The 17,246-nt window shown below is 39.8% G+C and overlaps 1 protein-coding gene across 4 annotated transcripts in view; it reads right to left on the reverse strand.

Moving 5' to 3' along the window:
- WDTC1 (WD and tetratricopeptide repeats 1) overlaps positions 1 to 17,246 on the reverse strand; it is a 64,601-nt gene that overhangs the window by 25,736 nt on the left and 21,619 nt on the right. For all 4 annotated transcript variants that reach the window (XM_025856139.2, XM_025856140.2, XM_025856138.2 and 1 more), the window contains one exon: positions 16,808 to 16,891. In XM_025856139.2, coding sequence (XP_025711924.1) covers positions 16,808 to 16,891 — 84 coding nt within the window. The remainder of the gene's footprint in view (positions 1 to 16,807; positions 16,892 to 17,246) is intronic.

Genomic DNA, 17,246 nt, shown 5'->3' on the forward strand with positions numbered 1-17,246 from the left:
GGACACCATGAGAACTTTCTAAGGTGATGGAAGTACTTTCCAATTTGCTGCAGGTAGTAGTTATACAAGTGTCAAAACTCATCTAACTCAATACTTGAGACCTATGCACTTTATTTTTGTGTAAATCATACCTCAATAAAGAGAGAAAAAAGGTAATAATAATAATAGCACTAGTAACAGCTGATATATACTGAGCACTATCTCACCATGTACCAGGGACACTACCATGACCTCCATATATGCTTTTATTTTTATTTATTTTTTTAAAGATTTTTATTTGAGAGAGAGAGAGAGCAAGAGAGAATACAAGTGGGGGAGTGGGAGAGGGAGAAGCAGGTCTCCTGCGGAGCAGGAAGCCCGATGCGGGGCTCAATCCCAGGACCCCGGGATCATGACCTGAGCCGAAGGCAGACCCTTAACTGACTAAGACACACAGGTGTTCCATATATATATGCTTTTATTCATCTTTATGCCTTTATATTCATCTTTATATGCTTATATATATGCTTTTAGTTCATCTTTACAACTGTCTTATGATGGAAACATCATTACTATTTGGATTTTTCAGATGAGGAAAATTGTGTTACTAGTGTAGCCCCGTATTGTGTAAATAGTATAGCCAGATTATGAACGCATGTCTGACAGATTCCAGAGCTTGGCTGTTAACCATGATGTCAGACCACCTTTTTAAATTCTGAGCTGTATCGCCTAAAACTTAAATGCTATGTGCCTGCCGGTATTATACTAGGCTCAGAGAGACATGACTGAGTCAAACAGACACATCTCCTGTCCTCACAGAACTGATGACGTTTTGTTTTCTCCTCCTCTTCTCCAAACATGTAACATTAGCCTTTGCCTATGTTATTATAATCTCCTCGTAAGCATCACTTTAAATGGCTATGGAATATTCCTCCAAAGGTTAAACCATATCCACCTCTACCTTAGTGTTGTACATATAAGTTAGTTGCAAATTTGGTGAGTTGATGCATTTTTTAAAAAGATTTTACTTATTTATTTGACACAGAGAGAGAGAGCACAAGCAGGGGGGAGCGGCAGGAGGAGGGAGAAACAGGCTCCCTGATGAGCAAGGAGCCCGACACAGGACTCAATCCCAGGATCTTGGGATCATGACCTGAGCTGAAGGCAGATACCTAACCAACTGAGCCACCCAGGTTCCTGAGTTGATATGTTTTATTTATTTTTTTAAAAGATTTTATTTATTTGACAGAGAGAGAGAGAGACAGCCAAAGAGGGAACACAAGCAGGGGGAGCGGCAGGCAGAGGGAGAAGCAGGCTCCCTGCTGAGCAAGGAGCCCGATGCGGGACTCGATCCCAGGATCCTGGCATCACGACCTGAGCTGAAGGCAGACACTTAACCAACTGAGCCACCCAGGCGTCCCAGTTGATGTGTTTTAAAATTCTAGTGGGAAAAGAACATTTACAGGTGGCTGGTCAGCCGAGACTAGACACAATGTCATTTTGTTGTTGTTTTGTTTTTTGGCATTTGACTGGAAATATATAAAATCTGTTGTGTTTTTTTTTAAGATTTATTTACTGAGAGAGAGAAGAGTGTGTGGAGGGGGAAGGGGCAGAGGGAGAGAGAGAAAATCTCAAGCGGACTCCCTGTTGAGCATGCAGTCAGGCATGGGGCTCAATCTCATGACCCTGAGATCATGACCTGAGCTGAAACCAAGAGTCGGACACTCAAGTAACTGAGCCACCCACGGATCTTATAAAATCTGGGTTGTAATGCTAAGTATATCGCCTGTGCTACTCAGGAGCCTGATGAGCAGTAATGGTGTGGAAAAGTGTATTAAAATGGGAAACATTATGGGGCACCTGGGTGGCTCAGTCAGTTAAGCGTCTGCCTTCGACTCAGGTCATGATCCCAGCATCCTGGGATCGAGCCCTGCATCAAGCTCCCTGCTCAGCAGGAAGCCTGCTTCTCCCTCTCCCCCTGCTTGTGTTCCCTCTCTCGCTGTCTCTCTCTCTGTCAATAAATAAATAAAATCTTTAAAAATAAAATAAAATAAAATGGAAAACATTATTAATAAATACAAGTTAGTAGGAGTGCCTGGGTGCCTCAATTAAGTGTCTGACTCTTGATTTTGGCTCAGGTCATGATTTCAGGGTCATGATATTGAGTCCTGTGTCAGGCTCCACACTCAGCATGGAGTCTGCTTGTCCCTCTCCCTCTTCCCCCATTTGTGTGTGCATCCTCTCACCTCTCTCTCTAAGTAAAATATTTGAAAATAAATAAAGTACAAGTTAGTAGATAGCAATAATCTATCGAAATGTGGGATCCATAAGGGAAAAATAATAAAAGTCATTCTCGTCATTCATTTCTAGATGAAAAAAAATAGGAACCATTGTATAAGGGAATAAAAAAAGGGGGGGGGAGCAAAGAGTTAGGAAGTCTACAAATCAGTGTGTATCCTGGTATAACCAAAGGTATTAGAAAGTCTTTTGTCCAAATTTATTTTATACAAGAAGCTGCTGAGGCTGGTTAGTGCAATCGGAATTGTAAAGTAAAAAGAGTTGTCAGGGTTCAACTCTGGCTTGGCCTCTTCCTAGGTGTATGAGTAGTCACATAAGATTCCCAAAACTGGGATAAGTATCTGCCTTTGGCTCAGGTCATGATCCCAGGGTCCTGGGACCAAATCCCACATTGGGCTCCTTGCTCAGCAGGGAGCCTGCTTCTCCCTCTGCCTGCCACTCCCGCTGCTTCTGCTCGCTCTGACAAATAAATAAAATCTTAAAAAAAAAAAAAGATTCTCCAAACCTCAATATTTTTCATTTAGAAATTGGGATGATGATAATGTAAACCTGACAAGATCACTGTGAAGATCAAATGATGTCATGTAATCTATGCAAGCACACTTTGGCAAACGCTGGCCCCCACTCCTGGACTAGTCCTCAGGTATACTCTCTCATGTCCCTGGTATACTTCTGTGTATATCTTCCAGATCCTGCTCTCAGAGACCGCTCCCACATGGCTAGGATACTCAGAAAGGGCACACATCTTCAACAACTGGATTCCTTCCTATTTACTTACTTTTCCAAAAGGGTTATTTTCTGCAGCTATTAAATTGCTACCCTAAACTATGACCACAGAAAATTCATTTGTTCAATACCCATTATGTATAAAGTACTGGGAAAAAAGGGAATAAATAGGATAAACAAAACAGGTCCCTGTCCATGGCAACATGAGACAAAGCTCTACCATAATGGAGAGAGAGGTATCAAAAAACCTAGAAAAAGTTAGGAACATCCGGCTTTAGGAACAAGCTTAAAGGATCTTTGAAGACAGTGGCTTGCATATCCACATGCAAAAGAATGAAGTTGGACCCCTACATCACATTATATACAAAAATTAACTCAAAATGGATCAAGGATCTACATATAAGATCTAAAAAGTATGAAACTCTTAGAAGGAAACATGGGTATAAATCTTTGTGACCTTGGATTAGGCAATGGTATCCCCCCCTTTTTTTGGTGGTGGGGCTGTAATTGATGATTAATGGTTTCGTAAACATGACATCAAAAGCACAAGTGATAAAAGGAAAAAAATAATTTGGGCTTCATTAAAAATTAAAAACTTTTGTGTCAAAGGCGCTATCAAAAAAGTGAAAAGACAACCCACAAACATTTTAAATCATATATGTGAGGATTTGGAGAAACTAGAACTCTCATACATTTCTCCTGGGAAAGTTAAATGGTGCTGCCACTTTGAAAAACAGTTTGGCAGTTCCTCAAAAAATTAAACATAAAAACAAAAAACATGATCCAGCAATTCCACTCTTAGATATATACCTGAGGAAATTGAAAATATACGATCACACAAAAGCTTGTACACAAATGTTCATAGCAGCATTATTCATGATAGCTAAAAAATGGAAACAACCAAAATGTCCACCAACAATGAATGGATAAACAAAACACGGTATATCCATATAACGGAATGTTATTTGGCTATAAAAAGGAATGAAGTACCGAGTCATGCTACAACACGAATGAATTTTGAAGACATCATGCTAAGTAAAAGAAGCCAGATACAAAATAGCCATGTACTGTATGATTCCATTTTTATGAGATGTCCAGAATAGAAAAATCCACAGACACAAAAAGTAGACTAGTGGCTACTAGGGATAGGTAGTAACTACTAATATGGGTAAAGGGTTTCCTTTGGAGGCAATAAAAATGTCTAGAATTAGATAGTGGTGGTAGTTGCACAACTTTGTGAAAATACTAAAAAAGCACACTAAATTAATTGTACATTTCTTTATTTTTTTTTTTTAGATTTTATTTCTTTATTTGACAGAGAGAGACAAAGCGAGAGAGGGAAAACAAGCAGGGGGAGCAGGAGAGGGAGAGGGAGAAGCAGGCTTCCCACTGAGCAGAAAGCCCGATGCGGGGCTCGATCCCAGGACCCTGGGATCATGACCTGAGCCAAAGGCAGATGCTTAACAACTGAGCCACCCAGGCACCCCTGAATTATACACTTCAATAAAATAAAAAATAAACTAAAAACAAGCTAACAAACTGATGGCAGGCTGGATTTGGCAGGCCATAATGCTGAATCCTGATCTAAAGGATATTCCTTGAAATCTCTCACAAAGTCAGGTCTCACTTCCATCTTTTTCTTTGTGGGTGACTAGTTAATAAACTTGGTATATAATTTACTTCTCTATAAGGATATTACAAAAAAAAATACCTCTGACAAATCTTTGTTAGAATAAGGTTATACTATAAAACTTCTCTTGTCTACTAACCATATTCAAAAAGAAGACCAATCTAGTTTGATATTACTTGTTCCTAATGAATTTATGCTCAAATTATGTAAGAAACAAAACAGGAACAAAAAAGCAATCAAGCCAGATTGTGAAGGTGAGATATGTAATGTTTGCAACTTATTTACGGAAAATATTAAAACTAATAAGGCAAGAGAATGAATCCACCAAGCCAAGAACTATTTGTTAAACAAATGAACTATTTTTAATTAATTATTTTAAAAAAGATTTTATTTATTTGACGAGAGAGACAGCAATAGTAGGAACACAAGCTGGGGGAGTGGGAGAGGGAGAAATAGGCTTCCCGCCAAGCAGGGAGCCTGATGTGGGGCTCAATCCCAGGATCCCACGATCATGATCTGAGCTGAAGGCAGGTGTTTAACCAACTGAGCCACCCAGGCGCCCCACTAATTAATTAATTCATTAATTAAAGTAAGCTCTACACCCAGTGTGGGGCTTGACCTCACAACCCAGAGATTAAGAATCGCATGCTCTACTGATTGAGCCAGCCAGGTGCTGCTAAACCCTTAAAGACACATGGTTGAGGTAGAAAGAATTATAAACTGTAGGGCCAGACAGGCCCGACACAATCTTATTAATCTTATTTTTACCACTTATGTGACCTTGGAAATCCTCAATTTCATTCTCTTTATTTGTAAAGTTAGATTCCTTTCCTTTCCCTCTACCACGTGTGGAACATTGTACCAAGAAATCCCACAAGTGAAAAGAAATAGAATGGATCAAAGTGTGGTCAAAATTTTTAAAGTGGACTTGGAAGATCCTGGTGGTGCAAACAAAAACGAAAGTGCCACCCAAAAAAGTGAGGACTGTAGGCTACAAATGAATCCCAGGATATTTGGCTCCTGTCCAGTTATGACATTAAAACTCACTGAGACAAGATTTACTTGAGAGAGAGAGAGGGAAGGAGGGAGAAAGCACAAGCAGGGGGAGCAGCAGAGGGAGAAGGAGAAGCAGATTCCCCACTGAGCAGGGAGCCAGATGTGGGGCTTGATCCCAGGACCCTGAGATCATAACCCAAGCCACAGGCAGACCGACTGAGCGCCGCCCCCAGGCATCCCTAAAGTTTGTCTTTAAAATACATAAGGTCAGGGACGCCTGGGTGGCTTAGTTGGTAAGCGTCTGCCTTCAGCTCAGGTCATGATCCCGGGGTCCAGGGATGGAGCCCCACATTGGGCTCCCTGCTCGGCGGGAAGCCTGCTTCTCCCTCTTCCACTCCCCCTGCTTGTGTTCCCTCTCTCACTGTCTCTCTCTCTCTGTCAAATAAATAAATAAAGTCTTTTTTTTTTTTAAGATTTTATTTATTTATTTGAGAGAGAGAGAGAGAATGATAGAAAGCACGAGAGGGAAGAGGGTCAGAGGGAGAAGCAGACTCCCTGCTGAGCAGGAAGCCCGATGTGGGACTCGATCCCGGGACTCCAGGATCATGACCTGAGCCGAAGGCAGTCGCTTAACCAACTGAGCCACCCAGGCGCCCCTAAATAAAGTCTTAAAAAAACAAAAACAAAACATATGGTCAAAGAATATATATAGTCAAAGTATTGTGTTCAAAAATTACTTGGGTTAGTTGGCATCCCCCTCCCCATCGTTGCTGATTTTATTTTACTTTTTGAATGTGAAAACCTCAACATGGTTTTAAAAGTAAAAACTCTACAAAAAGGTCCAGCAAAGGGTTACTCCCTTTTCTCTACCTCTCCACCCTGTATCTTCCATCCACTAGAGGGTGACCAATTTCATTACTTTCTGCTTATCCATTCTATGCTTGTATTTGCAAAAATATGCAGGTACCTATATAAATTCTTATTCCCCCTCTGTTGTTACACCAAAATCTGGAAAAATTATATTAAAATAGCCCTTAAACATATGGAAAAGGTATTCAATTTCACTCATAAGAGAAATGTAACTTAAAACTATATTGAGATACCATTTTTCATCTGTTAGAATGGTAAAAAAATTCCAAAGCTTAACCACAGAGTCTGTTGCTGAGTTGTGGAGAAGCAGGCATTCTCATGTATTACTACTGGCAAGGCAAAATGGTACAACTCCCATGGAGAAAAATTTGGCAATGTCTAACAAAATCATAAATGCATTTGCCCTTTGGCCAGCACTCCTACTTCTAAGTTTTTACCTTAAAGATACATCTCCAGCAATACTAAAATACATATGCGTAAGGTTATTCATTATGGTATTGTTTTAACTATTAGAAACAACACTAAGAGTCCATACATGGGACATTTACTGAATAAATCTTGGCTCATCTACATAATACAGTACTATATGCAGCTATGAAAAAGAACTCTATGAACTGATACAAGTGATTTCCAAGATATATTGGTAAGTAAAGAGAGTGTGTGTATATATACATATATATAATCTCAAGTCATGCCTCACTGATTCTTCATCCTAAAAAATCCTTAAAGTCCAGTCAACCTCTCTATTCTCTTTACATGCTGCCTCATGTCTGTATTTCCCTTCCTATTCCCCTAAGAATACATGATTCATTACTAAAATCATTCTCTTGCAACATTCATCTGACAAAACCCCAACCCTAAATGATATTCTAGCTCTCCTATATCTTTAACTTTCCCTTTTCTCCACTGATTCCTTCCCCTTGGAATTAAACAAGCACAGGTTCCTCTAACCTAGAAAAGTACTTCCTCGATGCCAAATCCACATCTAGCTATGGCCTTCCATTTCTCTTCCCCTTCATAGCCAGACTGAAAGGGTAGCCTATACTCAATATTTTCACTTCCTTACTTCCCAGTAATTCCTCAACCCACTTCTATCATCTATACCACACACCATAAAAATGGCTCTTGCCAAGTTAACTATTGTAGCTTCCTTGCCCTAAATCAATGGACATCTTAATCCATATCTTACTTGGCCCCTGGCAGTATTTGATAGTGCTGACTACTTCCTCCTCAATGAAACTTTATTCTTCTGGGTTCTGTGACATCATCATCTCTCTCTGTTTTCCTTCCTACTCCTCTACTCTTTCTTGGTACCCTTTGCATATTCTTTGTTCATATGGCGCTTATGTTGGTCTTCTTTATGTCTCTATCCTAGGCTTCCTTCCACTCTGCACATTCCCCAAAGGCAATTACAACTCTTTCACTGTTCCAGTCTCTATGCTGTTCCCGGCTTCCAAATCAACATCTCCAGTGTGTACCTTTATCTTAAGCTCAGACCCAATTATTCCAACTACCTACCCAGAAAGCACTAGATAATGCATAACATACAACTCCAGAACATCCATATTGAGTTTGTTATCTTTCCCCTCAAACCTATTCCTTTTCCAGTGCTTCCCTTAGTGAATGATACTATCATTTACTCTGCCAGTCAAGTCAGAAACTTGACCTTCACCCGACTTCTCTTTTCCTAACTTTTCACATCAAGTCACCAAGAATTCTGTTTATTCTATCTCTTAAATGTCTTTCAAACTCACTGATTTCTCTCTATCCAAATTACCATTGTCTAGGGTCAGGTAGCCCATCGCCTCTTCCTGAATCACTGCCACAGCTCCTTAACTGGTCTGGCTTTATTTATTTATTATTAATTTTTAAAGATTTATTTATTTTAGAGAGAGAAATAGAGTGCATGCATGAGCAGAGGAAGGGACAGAGGGAGAGGAAAAAGAGAATCCCAAGCCCACATTGTGATGGAGCTTGACATGAGGCTCGATCCCACAGCCTGTGAGATCAGGACCTGAGCAGAAACCACGTCAGACGCTTAACTGACTGAGCCACCCAGGCACCCTAGTCTGGCTATATTTAAACCTATGCAATCTTCATTTTGAAGCCAAGGTAAGTTTTTTTATGGCTTAATTCTGATCATATTGCTCCTATTGTAAAAACCATTCAATGGCTCTCCACTGACCCTAGGATAAAGTCCATAGTTTTCAACACAGTTTACTATGTCTTTTATTAGGACCATTTCACCCACACTCATCTCACCAACCTCACCTGTCATCCTTCTCCCGCTTGTATTTTGTGACCACCTGTTCTGAACTGAGTACCCTCTATTCTCTCCTGCATTACTCATATGCTATTCCGCCAACCTAGCACTTTTTCTCTCCCTATCAATCCCCAAATCTAGATCCTCCCATCCATCTCTCAGGCATCAATGTAGACTACATTTCTTTTTAGGAAACTAAGCCGTGATCTCTCTAGCCCAGCAAGTTTCACTCATTTGTGAAATTTCTCAGAATAATGGGGGACACATGAAGGAGTAGAGATTGGGGTTGGGTAGAGAACAAACATTTGTTGAGCACTGCTCAAAGAATGAAGGAGTGTAAAAGAAGTATAATTTAGTACAAACTCCATGAAAGATAATTTTGGTTTTTGTTTTTTAAGATTTTATTTATTTGACAAAGAGAGTGAGAGAGCACAAGGAGGGGGAATAGTAGAGGGAGAGGGAGAAGCAGGCTCCCTGCAGGGAGTCCACTGCAGGGCTTGATCCTAGGACCCTGGGACCGTGACCTGAGCCCAAGGCTGACACTTAACCACCTGAGCTACCCAGGTACCCATGAAAGGTAATTTTGATAATAATTATCTAAAAATCACAGATGTGTGTACCCTCTGACCTACTAATTCCACTCACAGGTTTTTATCCTATAGACAGACACCAAAATGTGCCAATGATATTGCAAGGAATAATGTATGTACAAAAGACTGTAAGTAATCTACACGTCCGCCAACAGGGACACTTTATTTTTTTTTTCTTTTTTTTTTTTTGAAGATTTTATTTATTTATTTGAGAGGGAGAGAATGAAAGAGAGATAGCACGAGAGGGGGGAGGGTCAGAGGGAGAACCGGGACTCCAGGATCATGACCTGAGCCGAAGGCAGTCGCTTAACCAACTGAGCCACCCAGGCACCCCAACAGGGACAGTTTAAATAAATTACTCTGAGGGGCGCCTGGGTTGCTCAGTCACTGAGCATCTGCCTTCAGCTCAGGTCATGATCCCAGGGTCCAGGGACCGAGCCCCACATCGGGCTCTCTGCTCGGTGGGGAGCCTGCTTCTCCCTCTCCCACTCCCCCTGCTTGTGTTCCTGCTCTCGCCATCTCTCTCTCTGTCAAATAAATAAAATCTTTTGGGGCGCCTGGGTGGCTCAGTCATTAAGTGTCTGCCTTCGGCTCAGGTCATGATCTCAGGGTTCTGGGATCAAGCCCCGCATCGGGCTCCCTGCTCACAAGGAAGCCTGCTTCTCCCTCTTCCACTCCTCCTGCTGTGTTCCTTCTCTGGCTGTGTCTCTCTCTGTCAAATAAAGTATTTTAAGTAAGTAAGTAAGTAAGTAAGTAAGTAAGTAAGTAAGTAAATAAATAAATAAATAAATAAATAAAATCTTAAAAAAATTACTCTGAAGCCATGAAAGAATTAGAAATTAGAAATACCTTTATGTGCTGATATACTAAAATCATAAAATATTTTTAAATTCAAAGACTTAAGGTACAAAGCAGTAAATATGTTAAGCTAACACTGTGGAAAAGGGTGAGAATTTTATGCATAAAATTTCTCTGGAATGATACTAAAACTGACTAGTTGATTCCAGGGAAGTAAATTAGGTGATTGGGAAAGAATGGGAAGGAGATGATCTTTTAAAAAATTTTTAAATTAGAACTATATGGGATGCCTGGGTGGCTCAGTCATTAAGTGTTTGCCTTCAGCTCAGGTAATGATCCCAGGGTCCTGGGATCGAGCCCTGCGTTGGGCTCCCTGCTCCACAGGAAGCCTGCTTCTCCCTCTCCCCCTGCTTGTGTTCCCTCTCTGTCTCTCTGTCAAAAAAGAAATAAAATCTTAAAAAACAAATTAGAACTATATGAATGTTTAATCAAAAATAAGTTAATAGGGCGCCTGGGTGGCTCAGTTGGTTAAGCGACTGCCTTCGGCTCAGGTCATGATCCTGGAGTCCCGGGATCAAGTCCCGCATCTCCCTGTTGCTTCTCCCTCTGACCCTCTTCCCTCTCATGCTCTCTGTCTCTCATTCTTTCTCAAATAAATAAATAAAATCTTTAAAAAAAAAAAAAGTAAATAAAAAAGGAAAGGACCTAATAGTCAGATGCTAGGTTAAAGAAGAAAATATTTAAGAAGCATTATTCATGTCATCCATCCAAACCTCTAGGTCAAAGAAGAGATGCTAGTGCTAAGTACTTTGATTTTTGATTAGAGTACAATGAGCAGTTTTAGATCATGATTTAGTTTAAAAATTTTTAAGTGCCAAGATTTAAGAGTATTAAGGACAATTTCCTAATATAAAAGAGAGACGAATACAACAGATTGATGTACTTCTTGATTCAGATCTTCCTTAGGAAGAAAGCACTAGGAACAAAATTAATTCAGGTAAAGGTGGATGGAAACTATTCTTAGAAAACATTCAGGAAAGAAATATGAAAAATAAAGAAAATCAGCTTTGCAAAGTAGATTTTTCAGAAGCTTACAGAACTGGCAGGATGAATGCAATGGAAAGAATATCCAAGAAATAAAGTTATCAAAGTTAACTTGGATGCTTTTTAAATAGGCATCTCTGCGGGTATAAATTCTACATAAACAGAAAAGGTAAGAAAATACCAGACTGGCTAAACTCAAAATGCAAACTAGAAAGTCACAAAGTAAAAATAGGGCAGGATTATTAAGCTGGAAGGTAGAGAAGTGATATGGGGATAAGATTGAAAAAGCGAACTCTAATACAGAAAACCAAAAAAGCCAATCAAACCAACAGGTTTCTAGTGAACATCTAGTAAATGTTCAGCACTGTGTCCTAGGAGTTCTCTTTAAGTTATCCTTTTGCATTTTTCAAAAGCATACACAGTAGTAAATTAGGAAATCCCGTAAAAAAATCTTCCCCAGATAATAAAGAATATTATAATCAATAACCACAAAAAGGTAGGAGCTTTTACTGTTGATTTTACCTCTTTTATCCCACCTCCAGCTCCAAATAATCACCGCTTCCTAATGCTAGAAATGAACTGCTGTTAACTAATACAAAATTCGTCTGTGACACAATGGGTAGGAAATAAAACAAGAAAAGGAAATGACAGTAAAGTGTAAAAAGTTAGATGTCATCAAATCAGCATCTTAGGAAACTTTAAGAGCTTTCTACAAATAACAACAATAATACCAGCTAATATTTGAGTCTATATAACATGACTTTTACAATATGCTAGGCACTGTGCTAAGTATTTTTACATAATTTTACATAAATTAACTTGTTTATCCCTCCTCACAAACCCAACAAACAACATATGGATATTATTTTACTGATGAAGAAATGGGTGAACTTAGACTCACCTAACCAAGGTCATATGACTCCTAATGGTATCTTAATTACTATTTGTTGGGGGGGACAGTCACAAAAAGATATCCCCTCCAACCTCAAAGTAGAAAAGAGGGAAATAAGATAGCTTTTTGGGAGTTAAGACTCTAAAACTCAGTACCATTGAACTTTCCCTCCTCCTTGGCTTCCCTGATAGCATGTTCTCCCACCTCTGTGCCTGTTCTTTCTGGTTCCTGTGGATAGAGGAAGGGCAGTAACAGGCAATCTCTAAATGTTGAACAACCTTGGTTCCTGGTCCTGAGCTTGCTTCTCTTCTCTCACTTCCTACTTTGTCCCCAAGTGACATTATCCAGTCATCCTGTTTCATGGCTCCTATAGACCAGTGGTTCTCAAACTTCTTAGTCTCAAGACCCCTTTCACTATTAAAAATTACTGAAGATGCCAGGGGCGCCTGCCTGGGTGGCTCAGTCGGTTAAGTGTCTGCCTTGGACTCAGATCATGATCTCAGGGTCCTGGGATCAAGCCCTGCATTGGGCTCCCTGCTCAGTAGGGAAGCCTGCTTCTCCCTCTCCTCCCCGCTCATTCTCTCTCTCGCTATCTCTCTCTAAAAAAAAAAAAAAAAACTTTAAAAAAAATTACTGAGGATCCCAAAGAGCTTTTGTTTATAGGGGTTGTATTTATTGATATTTATACCATATTAGAAATTAAAATGGAAATATTTCATATTATTTTCATTTAAAAATAACAAAAATAAGTTAACATGTTTTAAATGAAAAGTAAATATATTTTCTAAGAAAAGAATTTAAAAAGAGTGGCATTGCTTTACATAATATCTAGCTTAATGGAAGGTAAGTGGGTTCTCATACCTACTTTTGTATTGTCTGTTGCAATGTTATTTTGGTTGAAGTATATAATGAAAATACAGCCTCACAAAGATAATTAGTTGCAATAGGGAGGAGTATTTTAATAGCCTTTTCAGATAATACAGATCTCCTTCTTTGATACTGTACCAAAACTCCACAAGTAATTGTTTCTTAAGCTACAATGTAGAATCTGAAACCACATAAAGGAACTATTGGTACCTTGCTATGTTAAAGCGCATTCGTCTAGTTTGTGTTATGCATAGGTCTTTTACACACGTATGAGTCTGTTACATCATACATTGGTCATTTTGAAAACAGTGACTCACTGAATTTAAAGATCTTCAATGTTAACATTCATTATACAGCACTGTTGACATTTGTTTTTATCACCACAGATCTCGTCAAGAAAACCTTTTAAATATTGAGAAGTTATCAAGCTCATTGTGGCAGATACAAGTTTTCCTATCTCTCTCTCTCTCTCTCTCTCTCTTTTTTTTTTTTTTTTTTGCCTAGAAGTTCAAGTTTTATCCTTGGCAACAAATACTGTCAGTTGTCTTTCTTGAAGTGACAGCTCAGTTCATTCATTTTAAAGAAAATGTCTGCCAAATACTCATAGTTGAATAACCACTGTTTTTGTCTGGTTCTTTCAGATGGTACTTCTTTCAGACGAAAGGAGTGGCTAGTGGGGCTTGCAACTCAAACAACTGCACGAGTGCTTTCTCCTCGAGACAACATCATAGTGCAGTTTGCAGCAGCAGGACTTTATGTGTACTTCCCATCCCATGATACAGAATACTAAAGAGATATGTACATAAGGGATGAAATTTAATAAAACTAGTAATTTTTATTGCTTCACATCAAGGACATGTTAAGTAAAACCTGCTTTTTTCTGGTTACTGCAAATGCATGGTGTTAATAATAAGGCTATTTGCCTTAATCCATGCTAAGGTGACAGTAGTTTTACTCACTTTTTTTTTTTGCAAATTTTATTTATTTTTTAAGATTCTATTTATTTATTTGAGAAAGAGAGAGAACACAAGCAGGGGAGGGGCAGAGGGAGAAGCAGACTCCCCGCTGAGGAGGAGCCCAATGCAGGATTCGATCCCAGGACCCTGAGATCATGACCTGAGCCAAAGGCAGACACTTAACCGACTGAGCCTCCCAGGCACCCCTTCTTTGCAAATTTTAAATGAATTAATTTTTGTTTTGCAAACAATGTCTTGATACTACTATGAAAGTAGTTTTGACCTCATGGATTCCCTTGAAAAAGTCGTGGGGATTCCCAGGGGTCTGCAGACAACACTTTGAAAACTGCTACTATAGACTATCTCTCTGTCAATGACGCTTCAGTTTTTATTCCAGTCTATGCCTCCCTCCTGATCCCAGACCCACTGGACCCTGGAACAATGAAAGAAATGTCTTGGCTTTTATCAAAGGCCTGAATTGCTTGAGCTCTGAAATTCATCCCCTCCAGCCTTCCCCAGGACTCTGCTCCTTCAATTATTCTGTCCTCCTGTATCAGCAAACCTTCCCCTGCCATCAACATACAGTCACATGCTAGTATTTCTTCCCATTCTTTTTTTTTTTTTTTAAAGATTTTATTTATCCATTCATGAGAGACAGAGAGAGAGAGAGAGAGAGAGAGGCAGAGGGAGAAGCAGGCTCCCAAGGAGCAGGGAGCCCATGCGGGACTCGATCCCAGGACCCTGGGATCATGACCTGAGCCGAAGGCAGACGCTTAACCATCTGAGCCACCCAGGCGCCCATTTCTTCCCATTCTTATAAATCTCTCCTTTGATCCCATAGACCCTGCCACTTCTCCAGTTCTCCATTTCCTTTTGTAAACAAAGTTTTTTCAAGAGTTGCCTACACAACTCAGTAAAGCTGAAAACAAAAACAAAACAAAATGACTTTGAAGGAAAGAAGTGAGGGAATAAAAAAGAACCCATTCTTTCTCCAATTTTCTGAAATGACCCCCCATTGGTTAAAGCCAACTCAAAGACAGGAGAACAAGAGAGTTGAAGAAAGGTGAATAGCAGACGGAGAGGGGCAAGAGAAGATATCTTTCATAGTTTACCTTTTACTGATTACATCCTATCTCCTCTCATCTGGGGGAATAGTTTGTAATATATAAATAAATAAATAAATTTCCATCACCCTCTTTAAAAAAGAGAGGAAAAAAAGCTGTCTACAATATGGTTGTCACTTCTTTACCTCCAATTCACTCTCACAACCACTCCAACCTAGCCTCTATTCCCACCACTCCAGTAAAGACCACCGTCTTTCTGTCCTCATCTTACTCAGCATTTCAAAAGCACTGAGTAGAAGTGACCACACCTTCCTTTTTTTTTTTTAAGATTTTATTTATTTATTTGAGAGAGAGAATGAGATAGAGAACATGAGAGGGGGGAGGGTCAGAGGGAGAAGCAGACTCCCCACCGAGCAGGGAGCCTGATGCGGGGCTCGATTCCGGGACTCCAGGATCATGACCTGAGCCGAAGGCAGTCGCTTAACCAACTGAGTTACCCAGGCGCCCACCACTCCCCTTCTTTCTTAAAATATTCTCCTTACGTGGCCTTTATACTCTCCTGGTTTTGTTTTCTTTCTACTTCACTGACCATTCTTTCTTGGGTAACTTTTTAATCTCCTTAGCTTGTAATCAACTTCTAAAAGCTGGAGTGTCTCTGCAGTTAGGTCTTGGGCCCTAGTCTCTACACACAAAATGCTAATAGCAATGCTATTAGGGAGATGGGACTAAGAAGTAACTTTTAATTATCTTTTCAAGATCATCAGTATTAATAGTTATATCTTTAAATGGATAAAAATTGTAATTAAAAGAGAGCAGTAACAATCATCTGTAATCTCACTACCTCGAGATAACACTGTGAACATTCAATAAATTTCTTCCTAGTCTTTTTCTAAGATCAACATGATCACTTATAAACACTAACTTGAAGGAAGCAAAGAGAATTTTTTTTTTTTTTTAGGATTTTATTCATTCATCTGACAGAAAGAGAGAGGGAGTACAAACAGGGGGAGTGGCAGGCAGAGGGAGACAGAGAAGCAGACTCCCCGCCAAGTGGGGAGCTCTGATGTGGGGCTCGATCCCAGGACCCTGGGATCATGACCTGAGCTGAAGGCAGATGTTTAACTGACTGAGCCACCCAGGAGCCCCAGCAAAGAGAATTCTAACTCAACCTGCAGATAACACTAAGTTGGATAGGACAGCTAAAAGTTGGATTCAAAACATGATCTGGAGGAAGGAAAGGGACTGGAACTAACATTATAGAGTGTCTCTGTGTTGGACATGATGAAAAAGTTGAACTTCTGGACTGAAGGCCTGGCTTTCCATGGACTGGTCAGGACAACACTGGACAAAGTGCTTGACCTTTCTAAATCTTTTTTTTTTAAATGCCCATTCCCTATATACCTCCCCACATTACTTGAAGCTAAAAGGAGAGAGAGAGAGAGAGAGAGTGTGTGCATGTATGTGTGTGTGTGTGTGTGTGTGTGTGTGTGTGTGTAAAAACACTATGTGAACTCTAACTTTCTTTGCAAAGGTAAGAATAATTATTGTCCAAGCCAATAGTAAAAACAGTGGTATGCATTTCAACAATCTTTTTCCAAACACAAAGCAAATAATATAACCAAGAAATAATTTCTGCATGACCATGCCAATCACTAACCTTGATTCACCTGCCTATATTTACCAGCCTAATAAAACTGCTGGAAAGGAGAGGTAACCATCAGGTATGACCTGCAGAGAAAAACTTGTTTACACCTTGAATAATGCAGAGGGTTCTCTATAGACAGAGAATGGAGAACTGGTCATCTGCATCTAGTGTGCAAACTGAATTTCTTACCTGTAGCTCTGCTTCCAGGCCCAGCCGCCTGATAAAGGGGTCAGTGACATGGTAGCGCCGCTCAAAGCTCAGGGCACCCCGCTCCTGGGGGACAGATACAAACTCACAGTTTCATTAATTTAATCCAATATGATTTACTATGTGCCTATTATGTACCCAGCACTGTGCTGGGCACCAAAGGATCTACAAAAGGTCTGCACTATACTTGGGCAAGGATTAGAGAATAATAAAAGAGTATAAAATAAAGCACAAAGTTGTGCTTGTTGAGTTGCCATAGAAGAAGGAGGAGGAGGAGGAGAAGGAGAAAAGAAAAGAGAAGGAAAGAAGAAAGGAAGGAAGGAAAGACAGACAGAAAAAGAAAGAGAAAGAGAAAGGAAAGAGAAAATGAAAAAAATTGAAAACAACAAAATAGGGAGTTTCCATTGTTAGGTTGGAGAGG

Source organism: Callorhinus ursinus, unplaced genomic scaffold, assembly GCF_003265705.2.
Source record: "Callorhinus ursinus isolate GAN/ISIS: 27379988/994484 unplaced genomic scaffold, GSC_fseal_2.0 scaffold18, whole genome shotgun sequence".
NCBI lineage: Eukaryota > Metazoa > Chordata > Mammalia > Carnivora > Otariidae > Callorhinus > Callorhinus ursinus.